The sequence below is a fragment of the Melopsittacus undulatus genome, chromosome 6 (assembly GCF_012275295.1).
Source record: "Melopsittacus undulatus isolate bMelUnd1 chromosome 6, bMelUnd1.mat.Z, whole genome shotgun sequence".
Classification (NCBI taxonomy): Eukaryota; Metazoa; Chordata; class Aves; order Psittaciformes; family Psittaculidae; genus Melopsittacus; species Melopsittacus undulatus.
This window is the reverse complement of record NC_047532.1, coordinates 85,792,978-85,807,547: the sequence shown is the minus strand read 5'-3', so window position 1 is coordinate 85,807,547 and position 14,570 is coordinate 85,792,978. Positions and strand designations below refer to the sequence as shown.

Here is a 14,570-nt window from a genome sequence, read left to right as displayed (position 1 = left end):
CCAATGTAACTTAATAATGTAAAGTAGTATCTTTTAAATAATCTAAGCTTGCTGCTAGCATGTTTTAGGATTACGTTTGATATTTACCATGTTGTGACATTTCTGTATAACTGCTTTTAATAGTTCAAATATGTTTAGGTACAAAATAAAGTAACATGGGTTATGTTGGCATGGTAGGCATAATATTGAATTTACCGGAGGACAACCTGTGCGCAAATAAACCAGCAGTGGTACATGACTGCCTTTCTCATGTTAATGTCTTATTTTAGATACAATGGATTTTGTTATTACAAAATTTGTTCTATAGGTAAGTGATAATAAATACCTGTTGTCCAAGTTAGAAATGGAATTATGTTCCTTTCCCATCATTCCAGGGCATAAAAAGTCAACCTTCCATTATACCATTTAGTTCAGGCTTCATTTCCTTCAGGATGGCAATAATACATTGCTATCAACTTTTTGTTGTGAATTCTTTATTATAGCATCATTTGTCGTAGCTGGGAAATTATATTCTGTTTTCTTTCACAGTCTTTTCTTGTTATGCTCATTTTATGTAGTCCGTGTTAAATAAACTGAAAACTAATACTCTGCTCAGGCTGAATCGTGATCAAGTTTTCATAGCATATAGTAGATCCAGAAAAAAAGAAGAAACAGGCTTGTTTTGAAGCAGGTAACCAAATGTGTTAGGAAATGGTTTTTAACCTATTTTGAGGTTAAACCTATAAATGTAAATAGAGTAAAAACTGCTGCTGTCAGGTTTCATAACAGTGTAGGTAGCATGAGGGATTCACTTAAGGTACATAATGGTCATTTTGGTGCATTTTTCCTCATATATGCATTGGACCTTTAATACATATATGCACAAAAAGTCCACAAAATTTAAAAGCATAAAATGAATGGATTGGAAATGTTTGATTTCTGTTTACAAAGAAAGTGAAAATGTTAAAGGTCATTCACTGTATTTTTATTTGTAGCTGGCAACCAGAGAGACAAATACCATTCCATGATGTGAGGTTTCCACCGCCTGCGGGCTATAATAAAGACATAAATGAAAGTGATGAAGTAGAGGTATGTTTGATCCTTTTACAAAATCTGTGCTGGGAGGTGAGAGAACAGTGGGTGAAAAATGTCAGCCAGGCCAGGGGAAGGTTTGCTTCCATGTTATGTGATGTCACCTTTTTTGATTCCAAAAACTACATAAAACACAATGTCAAGCAATTCAACAAAAAGATTTTGACTTACAGCCATTGTGGAATTCCATGTGCTGTGACCTCTGTGCTGATTTGCATACATGATCAGGGCTTGATTACAGATCAGTTATCAGAACTGAATTAGTCTAGAAATAGAGGCCATGCTGCAGTTCTTCAGCTATAAGTCAGTAAAGTCTCTATTACCAAAATTTTAAGCTGAACAAGATAATTTGTATTACAGGTGTGTTTATGTAAAATACAAAAATACATGTGAGTATGTGAATACTTGTATGTAAAGTGGGACTGGCTTTAATGCAGCACATTCCTGAAACTTCTTTATTTTACAAACTGAAGTTGATTTGTGTAATTACTTTAAAAGATTTACAATTTGTTTGCACAATATTGTTTATTTATACAATCTTATATACATGACTTTATATACTACCTGTATTTGCAGTAGACATTTCAGCTGTTAGGTGCTTGCTGAGTAGTACTTAGAGACTTTATGTACCAATATATTTAGCTGGATTTTGTTCCTATAGCTGAGCTCTTGATTGTATTAATGTCAGTTTTGCAGTGTCTTCTAAAAATGCTACAGACTCACAATCTATTTATTTCGTTTAGGTTTATTCCAGGGCAAATGAAAAAGAACCCTGCTGTTGGTGGTTGGCTAAAGTGAGAATGATAAAGGGTGAGGTAGGAATATGCATATGTATATCTATTTTATATTTACTTTATCTTATTTTCTAAGTATTTATGTGCGTGGTGTTTTAAACTTGTCCCTCTTAATTTTTAAAGAGTTTTGTGACTAGGGCTGTTGTAATTACTATTAACCTCAACCTGAAAAGTTCAAAATTGACTTAGTTAACAAAATGACCTTGTACTTAATAGTGTAATACTTACTGTTGTCATAAAATGTGTGGCTTGGATGATTTTATTGTTTTTATATCAGTTCTACGTAATAGAATATGCAGCCTGTGATGCTACGTACAATGAAATCGTCACAATTGAGCGTTTGAGATCTGTGAACCCCAATAAACCCGCAACAAAAGATACTTTTCATAAAATCAAGCTGGCAGTTCCAGAAGATTTAAGGCAAATGTAAGTACATGTAATTCTTCATAACTTATTTAAGATAACTTCTCAAGCCTGAGACAGGAAGGGAAAAAAAAAGCTCTAAATTAGTTTTCAAAACTTTCACAGAACACTGTAGAAAATACAAATGTGGACATGCTCATAATTCAGAAATTGAGAGGATGATTTTCCAAGAGCCCTGGAGAGGGAATACTTTCTTCAGGGTTTTAAGGTTTGTGTGCAGTACAGGTTAAGATTTTTATTTTTCCAGCTCTTCAGTGATTTTCACAGATTAATCTGCATCCATTCTTTATTAATTTTAAGTAGTCACTCTTTCATTGACAGAGTATTTGGCAATCTGTGCAAGGTGATCTTTAATAACAAAAGAAAATACTGTCTTATATTGTAAGGCATAATGCATTTTGATGATGGTTGTGGGAATATTGTGAAATAATCAGACCTTCCAAAGTAAGATACAGAAACAGGTGGTTATCTTGTAGAACACGAATTGTTGTTCTCTTGTAAATATAGCTCTAAAACTCAGATTAATACTGACTCTCACTTTTTTTAGCTTCATATTACTTTCTGCTTTTTTTGAGGTACATCTATTGCCTCAATGTGTAACAAGTTATGAATTCAGCTTAAACTAAGATTCTAAACTTAATGTTACTGTAATCAAGTTCACTAAGTAGCAAGTGGACAGAAGTCTGGAGAAGCAAAACAGCATTGGATTGCTGAAGTGGTTACCGTGAAGTCACGCATCATTGTGATTAATGTTGTATTTGGAATTTTGGACTTGCTGATTTTAACAGACACAGCTTTTTAATGTAGTCTTGCTTAAGTGGTTTGGCATTTTGTATATAAATGCAGTGAAAATTTCAGAAATATTTCTAATCCTACTTGTGGAAACAAATGAAAGAAAAATTAGTAAAATGATAATAGAATAGAATAATAACTGCACTAAAAAAGAACAGGGTATATTTATATTCTTTGTATTAATAAATTAATATTTCTGTCTGTGAACCATAAATGCAGTGGTTATTATTTTTAGCTTTGTATTATTTTTTCTAGGTGTGCCAAAGAGTCTGCACATAAGGACTTCAAAAAGGCAGTTGGAGCTTTTTCTGTAACATACGATTCTGAAAACCACCAGCTTATTATTTTGGTAAGTTCCAGTGTCTAGCCGCATCATTGGTAGTGGTTTGTTTCAAAAATTCAGTGTAAACCTCTGTGTTTTCTTTCTTCTTACTAATAATTTAGTCAATCAATGATGTAACAACAAAGCGGGCAAATATGCTGATTGATATGCACTTTCGAAGTCTTCGTACCAAGTTATCCCTGATCCTGAGAAATGAAGAAGCAAGCAAGCAGCTGGAGGTATGTTGCTTTTTTTCTTGAAGTATTTTGAGTTAAAAAAAAAAACACAAAAGAAAATTTAAAATACTTGTGCATTTCTTAGCTGTTAGGACTTGCATTGGGGTAAAAGTAATTATGTACTGATACTATTCTTGATCTTAAAAAGAGGCAGATGAAGGTGGAACCTAATGAAGTTTTTCGTTGTTAAAGGGCCTGTTCTTACAAAGACCCATTTTTATCCACTCCAATTTTATTTGGCAGGATTTTGTGGGGGATTAAATAGAAATAAATATGTGTGTAAGAGACGTGTGTGTGTATACATATACACACATATTCATGTATGTCTTCAGTAGTTTGAAGCATAAAATCACTAGCCATTGTTGCATGAAGAGTGCCATGTGTTTAGTAGCTTTGCATTACCATTTGTAAAAATGGAAAGTAATGAATATGACATGATACTGAGAAGGACGAGGACTGGATCTTGCAGAACAACACAGTGAAAATGGACGATGGAAGGGGTAAGACTGATGTTGGTAGGATGTTCAAAGGCATGGGTTTGTCTATAGATAAAATGCTAGGAAATCATCTTACAGCAGATACAGCTTCTGATATTCCTGTGACTGGAGAGTGGGTGTTGACTGGCAAGGAGCTTGACTCATACTTGTCCATGGGAAAAAAAAAAAGAAAGAAAAAGTGTAGGCTAAAAAATAAGGGGATTTTTATACAGTAGAATTAACATTTTTTCATGGTTTGTCTCCTATCTACAAATCAAAAAAAATAGCATTTCTGAAAATTTCTTTTTAGGTTCAGTGTCAAGAACTAGAAGTACTTGCTTGAACTATTGTAATTGTTTTACATGGGTGTATAGCAGTTCTGTTGCTTCAGAACCAGATTTCATTCCCCACCCTTATACCCCAAAGGTTACCTCTGTTTGATCCCAGCTTGAAGTGGGATGTGGTGTAGTAGTTCAGGCCTCTTGTATTCAGTAAGTGCACTCATTGTTACATGAAGCTCCCTTTTTTTTTTCCTCTTCTTAGTCTATTGATCTCAATATTCCAGAGCTGTAATTCAAGTTTGATCTGTTCCTGATTTTTCTCAAGACTAAGAAAGGAGCAGTTTCTCCTCATCAGTGTTCCTTTTTGAACACTCCACTGTAGCTCTTCAGCAATCCATTCTTCTGTCTTCCTCTAGAGCTGACAATTGTGTGGGTAGTTTACCTCTTGAAGTGCAAAGTGTTATTTTGGGGGTGGGAAGAGCAACAGTCTCCTTAGAGCTAATTCTCTTTACATGCCCCCACAAATGCATGCACCAGCAGCTGTTGTCATTGATTCCATTCCCAAACTAATCTTTGATTTTTTCTGTCATTGTAAGCATGAACCTTTTTGCTCCTGTGAAGGACTGGAGAACCTCATTTAGTTCTCACTATAAAACCATTATTGGACTTTAGTTTCTACCTGAGCAGTACTTATGTGAAGGTTGTGAGATAAATATATGTGGTTATAATTTGCATGACAGAAGTTGGCTGGCTCTCTTTCCTGTTGCCATTTGTTTCCTGTACTTATAATAAATACTTAATCAATTTCAACCAAACCTGAAAAGCTTCAGGTAGTAAAAATCATACTTCATGATTTCTTTGAGACACTGACATGCAAACAGGCAGCACATATCCATCTGCAGAGGATATACTCGTGAATGCTTAGGACTTTACTGCATTAATAGTTCATTGTTTCCATCAGTCTCTTTTCTGTGTTTAAAACTGTCTTTTTTCTTTTTTAATGTCTGCCTTATTTTTTCCTTCAAGCAGTTTTACCTTTCTGGGCCGTAATCACTAGACCAGATTCTTTTTGTTTGATTGATTTTCTTCTCTCTTTCCATTCGTTGTATCTTGAACCTTCTTTTCTTCATATTAGTTTGGCTTTCATGGTTTTTGAACATGGCTTTTAGAGTATCAAGTAAAATAACAAATTGTTTTTTGTTTGCCAGTAGGTGTGACTTATTTTGGGGTTTTTTTTGACATGCTATAAAAAGCTTGAATTTACAAGTGTACTTTTGCATTCTGGTTTGTTTTATTCTATCTAAATGAAGTTCAGTCCTGGTCTCTAAGTAGGTAGGGATACATTATTTGCATAGTTGTTTGTGACTAATTTATTGGAGGTAAGCAGAGTAATTTATTTCTTATGTTTAAAGACCTATCTTGTAGTACTGCATAACTTGCACTAAAATATTAGATTTTCTATAAGTAATATAACTACAGGTTGAATGTCACGGCCGAGGTCCCCAGTGATGCTGTAGCTTCATCTTTTCTACATATTGTAGATGACAGCGTTAACCAATCATTGACTTGATCAGCCTGTTCTCCACTCGTGTGTGTGCAGTCAATAGCAGATGATGTTGACTGGTAAAATGGCATTTGGATGCCAATCCAAATCTATCAGATCCAGATCTATTAGAATGTGGATCTGTGAGCATTTAAAATAATGTTTGCTTTCTGAGTTGTCTGTAATCTAGTTAATAAAGTACTTGATAGAGCTCTCTGCCTATATGAAGCATTTCATGATGCTTGGATACTTCCACTGCTATCTACTGTACCCAGTTCTCTGTGGCTGTGATTTAGCACAGGATGTCTATCAACAACTTTAAGCAGGAGCAGGTCAGGTAACAGTAGCAGTTTAGCTGGGACAGAGTAGGGGTTATTGTGGGGACTTTCGTGATGTTTTCCCAGCCTCTTTTGGATTCCATTGCTGAGACAAAACTACTAATTTAATGTGTGCTTGTATGTCTTCACAGTAGTTACAGCTTTGACTGTGATGCAGAATCGTGTAGGATTGTAGATCTTTCTCTAGAGAGATAACAGAGCTTTATGTTTTCAATTTTTTCCTTCTAAAAGACTTTTTCCGATTTACTTGCAACTTCTAACTGTAGTAATCTATTATGTGACAATCTTAAAGTCTCAGATTGACCCTTCTGTCTTGGTACAAGTGTGATTCCTGGATGAAATTCTTAACATACTTGGTCTCTAAATTCAAGCACTGTAGCAGTCACACTGTAGAATTTGTTTTGTCTTGCATAGGCATGTGTTTTTATTTTTTAAGTGCAGTAAATACTCATGGTTGCTATGTTTTTTGCATAGTTTTTGTGTCCAGCGATTGAGCTATTGATGCTTCCCACTCCCTGTTGAAATGGGTGCAGGTTTTATTTTTTTGGTTTTTGTGTGTTTTTTTTTTTTTGCAAAGTTCATTAGGTTTGCTTGAATAATTAACACAGCTACTATTTTATTAACTTACATGAATGCTGTCTTTACCTAGTAACACTTAAAACCTGTAGATATTCTGTGGTAATACAAAATACGGAGGTGTCAGTGCAGCTGGAGGCTAGCCTTATGTTGATGTTGAAAAGGTGATATTAGGACTCGTGAATAAGAAACTTCAGTGCTCTTGAAGTGAAAATAAGTGCTTTTAAAGGATTGATTAAAATAAAATTAGGTTAAGTACCTGATAAAAGAATTTGCTCTAAATTTATGTTGTTTTTTTCTCTCCAGTTTACTAAAAAATTAAAGTAAGCTAACATTATCTTCTTCGTCAGAGTTCTAGACAACTTGCGTCACGATTTCATGAACAGTTTGTTGTACGTGAAGACCTAATGGGTCTGGCCATTGGCACTCATGGGGCTAATATTCAGCAAGCCAGAAAAGTCCCTGGAGTAACTGCCATTGATCTTGATGAGGATACTTGCACATTCCATATTTATGGAGAGGTAAGTTACCTTCTTTAGCTCTTCAGGAAAACCCAAAACAAACAAAAAAACCCCACTCTTGGGAAAAATTGATCTTGTTTCTATCATACATCTGTCTATTTTAGGATCAAGATGCAGTGAAAAAGGCAAGAAGTTACCTTGAATTTGCTGAAGATGTCATACAAGTTCCAAGAAATTTAGTAGGTATGTCAATTCTGGAGGCTGTGTGATAGGAAGGAAAAATGCTTTCTGAGAGCTGGTTTTATTTCTTTTAGAAGGGTGGCTGGTTACAAGTTTGGAGACGTTTTCATTGTGAGAAGATTCTTGGTGGTACACAAAGTTTTGGGGTGTTGAGGCTTTGTTGCTTTTTTTTCCAGCTTCATGCAGAGTTCTTACAGACACATTTGTCTTCAGTACTTTGTAAGAAATTACCTTCTGATTTGCAGCTCAGGGATATCTTAAACTAGAAGCAATGTGATGATGTTTAAATACCAGGTTAAAAAGCTTCTGCATTGAGCTAGAGAATTAAATTGCTTCCTCCATGATGTCCAGATATTAGTTCAGCTGTACAGCAGATGAATCTTTAGTCTTGTGTTTTAATAATATGTTTTGAATCACCTCAGTTCTGAAGCCGATTTAAAATCGGTAGTTTTCTCTTCTTTACTCCCCCCCGATGGTACAGGTGATAAAATAATGATGGCAACTTATTTTTACTTAACTAGAGGCTTTAATTTCTTTGTTTTCTGTTTAGAACTTTGTAATTATTTCTGTTTCGTTAGAACCCTGCTTCTTGGCCTAGAGCCGTTAGAATATGAAACTGGCTGAACCATGTGTTAGATCCAAAATAAACTATGTTATATAATTTGCTTTTTTAAACTCCTAATAATTGGACAGAAAACTAATAATTTGCTTTAAAAAGGCAGAATATTGCTTAATACAATATTGATAAGCTGAATCTTTGTATAAGGAGAATGCATCTGGCTTTTCCTACTTAATTAATCTTGAAAAAATATAAAACCAAACAACAAAAAACCCCAAAACCTAAACAAACAAAACCCACTCCCCAAGATACAGCCTTTTTTAAAGACTGCATGGAAATTTATAACCTGAACCATAGGCTGAGAACATTCACATCCAGTCCTATACTATTTTTTAAGATTTTATGTATGTTGCCAAATGCTAACTGAAACCTGTGCAGGATTTTCTTCTGGTTTCATTTATTTAATTCTTTAAAATAACTACCAACACTTTTTTTTATATTTCTTAGAAAGCTGCTGTTACATTTGACAGCAAAGTGTAACAGAATAAAGTACTTGGAAGAAGTTTTTGACTCTCAGACCAGCCTTTATCACCAATGAGGAATGCTTTTGCCGTTTTTTTTGTACGTTTTCTACAAAAGTTTTAGAAATTCATGGTAGAAAAATTGGAACACAAAATTTATTTAGTTTTCAGCAATAGGGACAATGTCCGGTGTGATTAGAAGTAGGTTTTAATTTATCTTGGTGGATTAATTGTATCGCAAGAACGATGGCAATTTTTCACTCAAGGTTTTTTCTGACTTTATTTCAGTGATGTCCTTATCTTGCAAGTTCTCAGCAGTTTTGTTTTAATTAAAAATTTATTTCTCCCACATGGAGAAAACATCATTTACATGGTTCTCAAGTATTTTCTTTCATGCTATGATTCTGTGATATGGCCTTTCCTCGTTACCTCCGAGAGCTCAGTTTTCCTCTGATTTGCCAAACAGCAAGTTATTTTTCTGAGGTTGGAGGTAACTAAAGTTTTTGTTTTCATTGTCTCAGAATATCTGGTTCCTATGATAAATGTATGCATTACTGGCATTAGAATTTAATTTATTTCCATTTTTGTCTTTGACTTTTTAATGAATAGTAAACTACTTGAAATACCTGTACAAAAGGTCAGTTTCAGAGAAGAGAATTTTACATCTGGCTTAGTCAGTATCATCGGTAGTATCAGAAAATTTCACCTGATTTAACTAAAATTTTTGTGAATGAATGAAGTTTTGCTTTATTCTCTACCCAAAAGGTAATTACAGCAAATGTAAGGACAGTTAGTGACATGGTTTAGTGGTGGACTTGGCAGTCCTGGAGTAATGGTTGGATTTAATGATCTTAAAGATCTTTGCCAACCTAGTTGATTCTATGATTGTAAAAGGGGTTTTGGATTTGGTGGATTTTGGGTTGGTTTTTTTAAGTGCAGTCAGCAATGTTTATTTGTAAATTACTGAAGTTACTTTAAACCTACCAAAGCAAAACCAAATTATGTAAGATAATATTTTTATAAACAAGATACCTAATTTCAGCTATATCCAAAGGTAAGGTGTTTGTGGTTGAATTTCCTTTTTTCTCTTTTAGGAGTTTTGAAAAAGAGACAGATTATACCTGTTTAAACTTCCATAATAAAGTACCTTTCTTCCTGCATGCTGCAGTGGTTGCTTTGGATCATTACCAAAGTTAGCACCACGAACTTGGACTTCTTAGTTCATGGCTCGTTAACTAAACATTTCTTGTGGAGTATTAAGTCATTTTTGACAAGTTCTTGCACTGGTACTAATTACTCCTGTTTACTTAGAAAATAGTAATACTCTCAGGTTTATAGGGAAAACTTCAAATGTGTAATGTTGTATATGTCTGTTTGTTTTTTCCTGTAGGGAAAGTAATAGGAAAAAATGGAAAGCTGATTCAGGAGATAGTGGACAAATCTGGTGTTGTAAGAGTGAGAATTGAGGCTGAAAATGATAAAAATATTCCACAAGAAGAGGTATGTTTTCCAGTTAATGTGATTTCTGTAGGTGTTCATTGGTTGTTATAGTCTGTGCAGTGATAAACTTAATTGGGTTTCTGTTTTTTTTACTACTTGTTTCACATCTATTTGAAAAAATACAATGGTCAATGTTTAGATGTAAAGGATTCACTGCTATGTAATATTTAATTACTGGTGATAAATTTTTGCAGCATATAATTCTTGAACTAGGTTAATAAGCAAGAGGGTGCTATTATTGCTGCAGGCCAAAACTTTCAACATCTTAATATGTTAGCCTACAGAGTAATAGGAGGGTAAAAGAACAAATAGTCATGGCTTCAATTAGTATGTTAGGTTTTCTTTATTTCTTCAGGCTTGAAATAGCTCATTATTTGATGTTCTTCAATCCAAAACTCTGCTTTTAAAGATAAACTTGAAAGGCTTTTTTTTTTTTTTTACCTTCCAAGTTCTGCATTCGTACCTCTATTTTCCCTGTTAATGACACTGCTAACACTGGCATTGCTTGTACAGCTTCACGTGTTAGTTATGTCATGCCAGGAGCAACACGGAAACCTGAGATCAAATCTCGGCAGTTAAAAATTAATTCTTGTAGGTTTACTTGTATTTCATATTTGAAATAAATGTGCATTAATCTTTCAGTGTGTGAACTTTGATATTAGCAGTTCTTCTTTACAAAAAAGGAACAGTAGTTAAGTTTGAAATTTTAATACAGCATTGGAATCTTTTTCATATGGTTGAGATGTTTGAATACTACCCATAAATTTCAGGTGCAGTTTCATAAATCCCATAATTTTATAACAGGCTCTTTAGGCTTTTCATCTTAAATGATAGGTACTGCTTGTTAGAGAAGTATACATTTTTATTTCTTATTCATGTAAGGTCTGCTCAGCATTCACCACTGAAACCAGGTTGAAGATTGGTACTTTTGCTTTCATGACAGAAATGAAGTTCAATAAATAAGCACTTTGATGCTTTTGTATGTCTAAAATTGCTTGACATTGTTACCAGCTCATTCTTCATAGTTGGCATTGCTATACCTAGAACCCACTGCTAAAATGCCATTTCCCTAAATCCTTTTTAGAGTCAGTAACCTTGTGATCTTCTAAAAATTTATTCTATATACTAGTTAATGCCAGTTCAGTAGTAATTTAATTGCTGTTTATCAGGTTGTATTAAATAATTATAAAACTTAACATTCCCCAGATAATAAAACATTTCAATCAACAATGCCTGTGGCCAGAAGTATTTATAATGCTCATGGAAGTTACTGTTGAGGTTTCTAAGGATTATAAGGCTATGTAATGGCCTTTTTTTCTTATTTAATGCAAATGTGTAAGATCTAGCAAGTGTTTTGTATGTAAGAAGGGAGAAAAGGAGTCAAATTACAGAGGTATCACTCTTGGGGAACATCAGTGTACTGTGCATTTATTTTATTTCTTTTTAAGATGTTTGTGTCTCAATCCACTCTTGATAATTAACTCTCCTTTGGAATGCAGTCCTGTCAAGGGTATGTGTACAGTTAAGATTAAAGGTATCTTTAGAGGTCATGATGAAATATCAAAACAAATTAATTCAGTAGCTGTAGCTAAGCTCTGGGTCTGCAAGGCTGCAGGATTCAGCAGCTGTGTTTATGAGGCTTTCAGGTTGACTTCTGCAGTCCACAATGAAACTTATACTGACATGGTGAGGGTGCAGCTGGTACAAGAATTGAGTAGTTTGAAGCTGGCTCACTGAGTCCATGTGGGCTGCAGTCACACCTCTGAAAGGCTGCGCAGACCTATTTTAGTGTTAGGAGTTTTGGTTTGGAAATTATCCTTGTATCTGTTTAAGTTGTTTTCTGCACTTAGAGGGGCCCTCTTAGGTATGTATCTTGGCATGCTTTGCCCATCTAAGTCTAGATTTTTTTTTTCTCCAGGTGTCAATTTTGAGCATTAGACTTTCTAGCTGTACAAAATGCTTGAAAAGTAAAAGAAATGTAACTTAGTAATTGTTACCTGAAGTACTAACTCTTTCTTGAGTAATTTTTTGTTTGCCTTTTACAAATTGAGATATTTTCAGGAAGGATTGGTATGAATTTGATTTTGCTTTTTTAAAGAAAGGTTTCTTTACTGATGTAGATTGAAAGAATCTGGTGTGAGAGTGCAAAAGTGTGACCAACAAAGGTGGTATTAATTTTGAAGGGAGGAAACGTGAATTCTTTTGTATTGACTCTTAAAATTTGTTAGAATTGTTGGCAGTGTAATGCATATGATCTAAGTTTTCGTATTTAAAAAAAGGTCTTTGCATAAAAGGAATTAATTTACATGATCGAGCCAACATTGAAATTTAAATATACTGCTGCCTCATTTATTTTAATTTATGCTTATCTGTGTTGTAAAAATTGTTTTCAAGTTTTATAGTAATGTTAGATTCTCATCTATACTTGATGCTTAATAACCATAAGGCTGCTGTTGCTGTGTTTTAGGGAATGGTACCATTTGTGTTTGTGGGAACCAAGGATAGCATCACTAATGCAACTGTTCTTCTGGATTATCATCTTAATTATTTAAAGGTGAGGAAAATGATACTTCTTTGCCACTGAACTTTTTCTATCAATGCTTAATATGGTAACAAGATGATGACCAAAATCTGTTTGGGCCTCAGCAGGTTTTCACTGTAAAAGGCTTCTTGTGGAAGTCACCTTTTAATAAAAGAATAATTTATGTGCAGTATGGGGGGAAACACAGCTTTTATCAGGATGTGAAATGGAATATGAAAAAATAAATATATCTAAAACTGCTGACAACTGTCTATACAAGGAATAGTTAAGTTCTCACGCAACTGCAAAGCAAGCAGTGTTCTATGCAGGTATCTTGTGTATAGTGGGTATTTTATTTGAAAACCCTAAATTTCTTTTTCTGTAGTTAATTGATATTTCATACTTGTGGATGTTTTAGAGGCAATTCAGCTTTATAAGCTGTGTTTGCCTCTTGGCTTTGTCACTTCTCCAGTAGTCAGCATTACTTGTCTTTTTGTGTAGGGAGCAGAAGATATTCCACATTATTGCTTACAGTTACTTTTGATTAGTTATTATGGCCAGGTATCCAGTCTTTGATGGCAGGGCCAGATGCTAATAGTAGGGACTACTTGGAGTTCTTTTAAATATATTCTTTCATTTTATTTGAAACCTCCAGACCATTAACTTGATCCATGTCCTGCCTGTGCAGTAGCTATAATTGTATTTTTTAGACTGCTAAACTTTCTGTACATAGCTAAAGGAAACTTTTCACAACAGATGTCAGAGCAGCTAGAAGAAGAAATTACTTCTGTTTCCTGCTCAGTAACTATACCTTTTAATCCTGCTTGCAACGTCCTTGGATTTATCAGTGTTTTGGAGAAGATATAAAGCCGCTCTGCAGCTATCGGGTAGTGGAGGCCCACATGGACCACATGAAAATAGTTACTGAATATCAAGCACCTTTCTTGCATGCTCATTATTATTTCAGAAGATATTTCTGGTCTAACTTTTTCAGCTGCCTTAAATGAGTACTTGCATATGAGTCAGTAGTTAGATGGGCAATGGCATGAGTGGAAAGTGCTTAATAGCCCAGCATGTTTTGTTTTTTTTTTTTTTTTGTTTTTCATTTCATTGTCAATTAGGATCACTTTGTCTTAGTATTGTCCTTGTAACCTTTCTGAACAGAAGGGCAGATATAACGGTGTTCATCAGTCTGTATAACAACTGGAGAATAGATTATGATTTCAGAGGTTTTTATCTTGACATTCTATTCTCACTTAGCATATATACACACACAGAGTGTTAATCATCTCAGTGGCCTGTTGCCCTGTGGTTCAGTTTCAGAATCATGTTCTCCAGCTCACTGGCAGGAAGTGGAACTGACTCCAAGCAAAGTTTATTAAAGAATCTTGTTGTAAAAGATACAGAATAAGGCATCAATATCAAATTGGTGGGGTTTTCTTTTTTTCTGTGAAAGAATAAAGCAGACTTGGCTGGAGCAACTCTTAATGTAGTGAGATTCTGAGAGGAAGAGAAAAACTAATACCAGGATCACAGCCCCAGACTTCAGGGAAGTAGACTGGCCTGTTCAGGGATCTGCTTGGAAGAATCATATGACATGCATTCCTGGAAAGAAAACAGGCCCAGGAGAGCTAGCTGGTATCTAAAGGAATGCCACCTCCCAAGTTCAAGAATAGTACATCTTGATACGCATGCAGTCACACAAAAGTAACAGGAGGTCTACATAGAAGAACAAGGAGCTTGTAGCAAAATTCATATATAAAAAGGAATCATACAAGGAGTGGAAGTAAGGACAGGTGACCTGGGAGAAACATAAAGACAGTCTGAACTTGCAGGGGTTAGTCTGGGAAAGTCAAAGTCCATCTGGAGTTGAATATGGCAAGGGATTTGAAGGGCAACAGGAAAGGCTTCTGCAG

At 34.7% G+C, this 14,570-nt stretch overlaps 1 protein-coding gene across 2 annotated transcripts in view; it reads left to right on the top strand.

Annotated features, from left to right (window-relative positions):
* The window catches only part of FMR1 (fragile X messenger ribonucleoprotein 1), a 30,076-nt gene that overhangs the window by 6,537 nt on the left and 8,969 nt on the right, over positions 1–14,570 (top strand). For both annotated transcript variants that reach the window (XM_005146861.3, XM_005146860.3), the window contains exons 3-11: positions 975–1,068; positions 1,815–1,886; positions 2,143–2,291; positions 3,336–3,429; positions 3,525–3,641; positions 7,203–7,373; positions 7,478–7,556; positions 10,024–10,133; positions 12,601–12,687. In XM_005146861.3, coding sequence (XP_005146918.1) covers positions 975–1,068; positions 1,815–1,886; positions 2,143–2,291; positions 3,336–3,429; positions 3,525–3,641; positions 7,203–7,373; positions 7,478–7,556; positions 10,024–10,133; positions 12,601–12,687 — 973 coding nt within the window. The remainder of the gene's footprint in view (positions 1–974; positions 1,069–1,814; positions 1,887–2,142; positions 2,292–3,335; positions 3,430–3,524; positions 3,642–7,202; positions 7,374–7,477; positions 7,557–10,023; positions 10,134–12,600; positions 12,688–14,570) is intronic.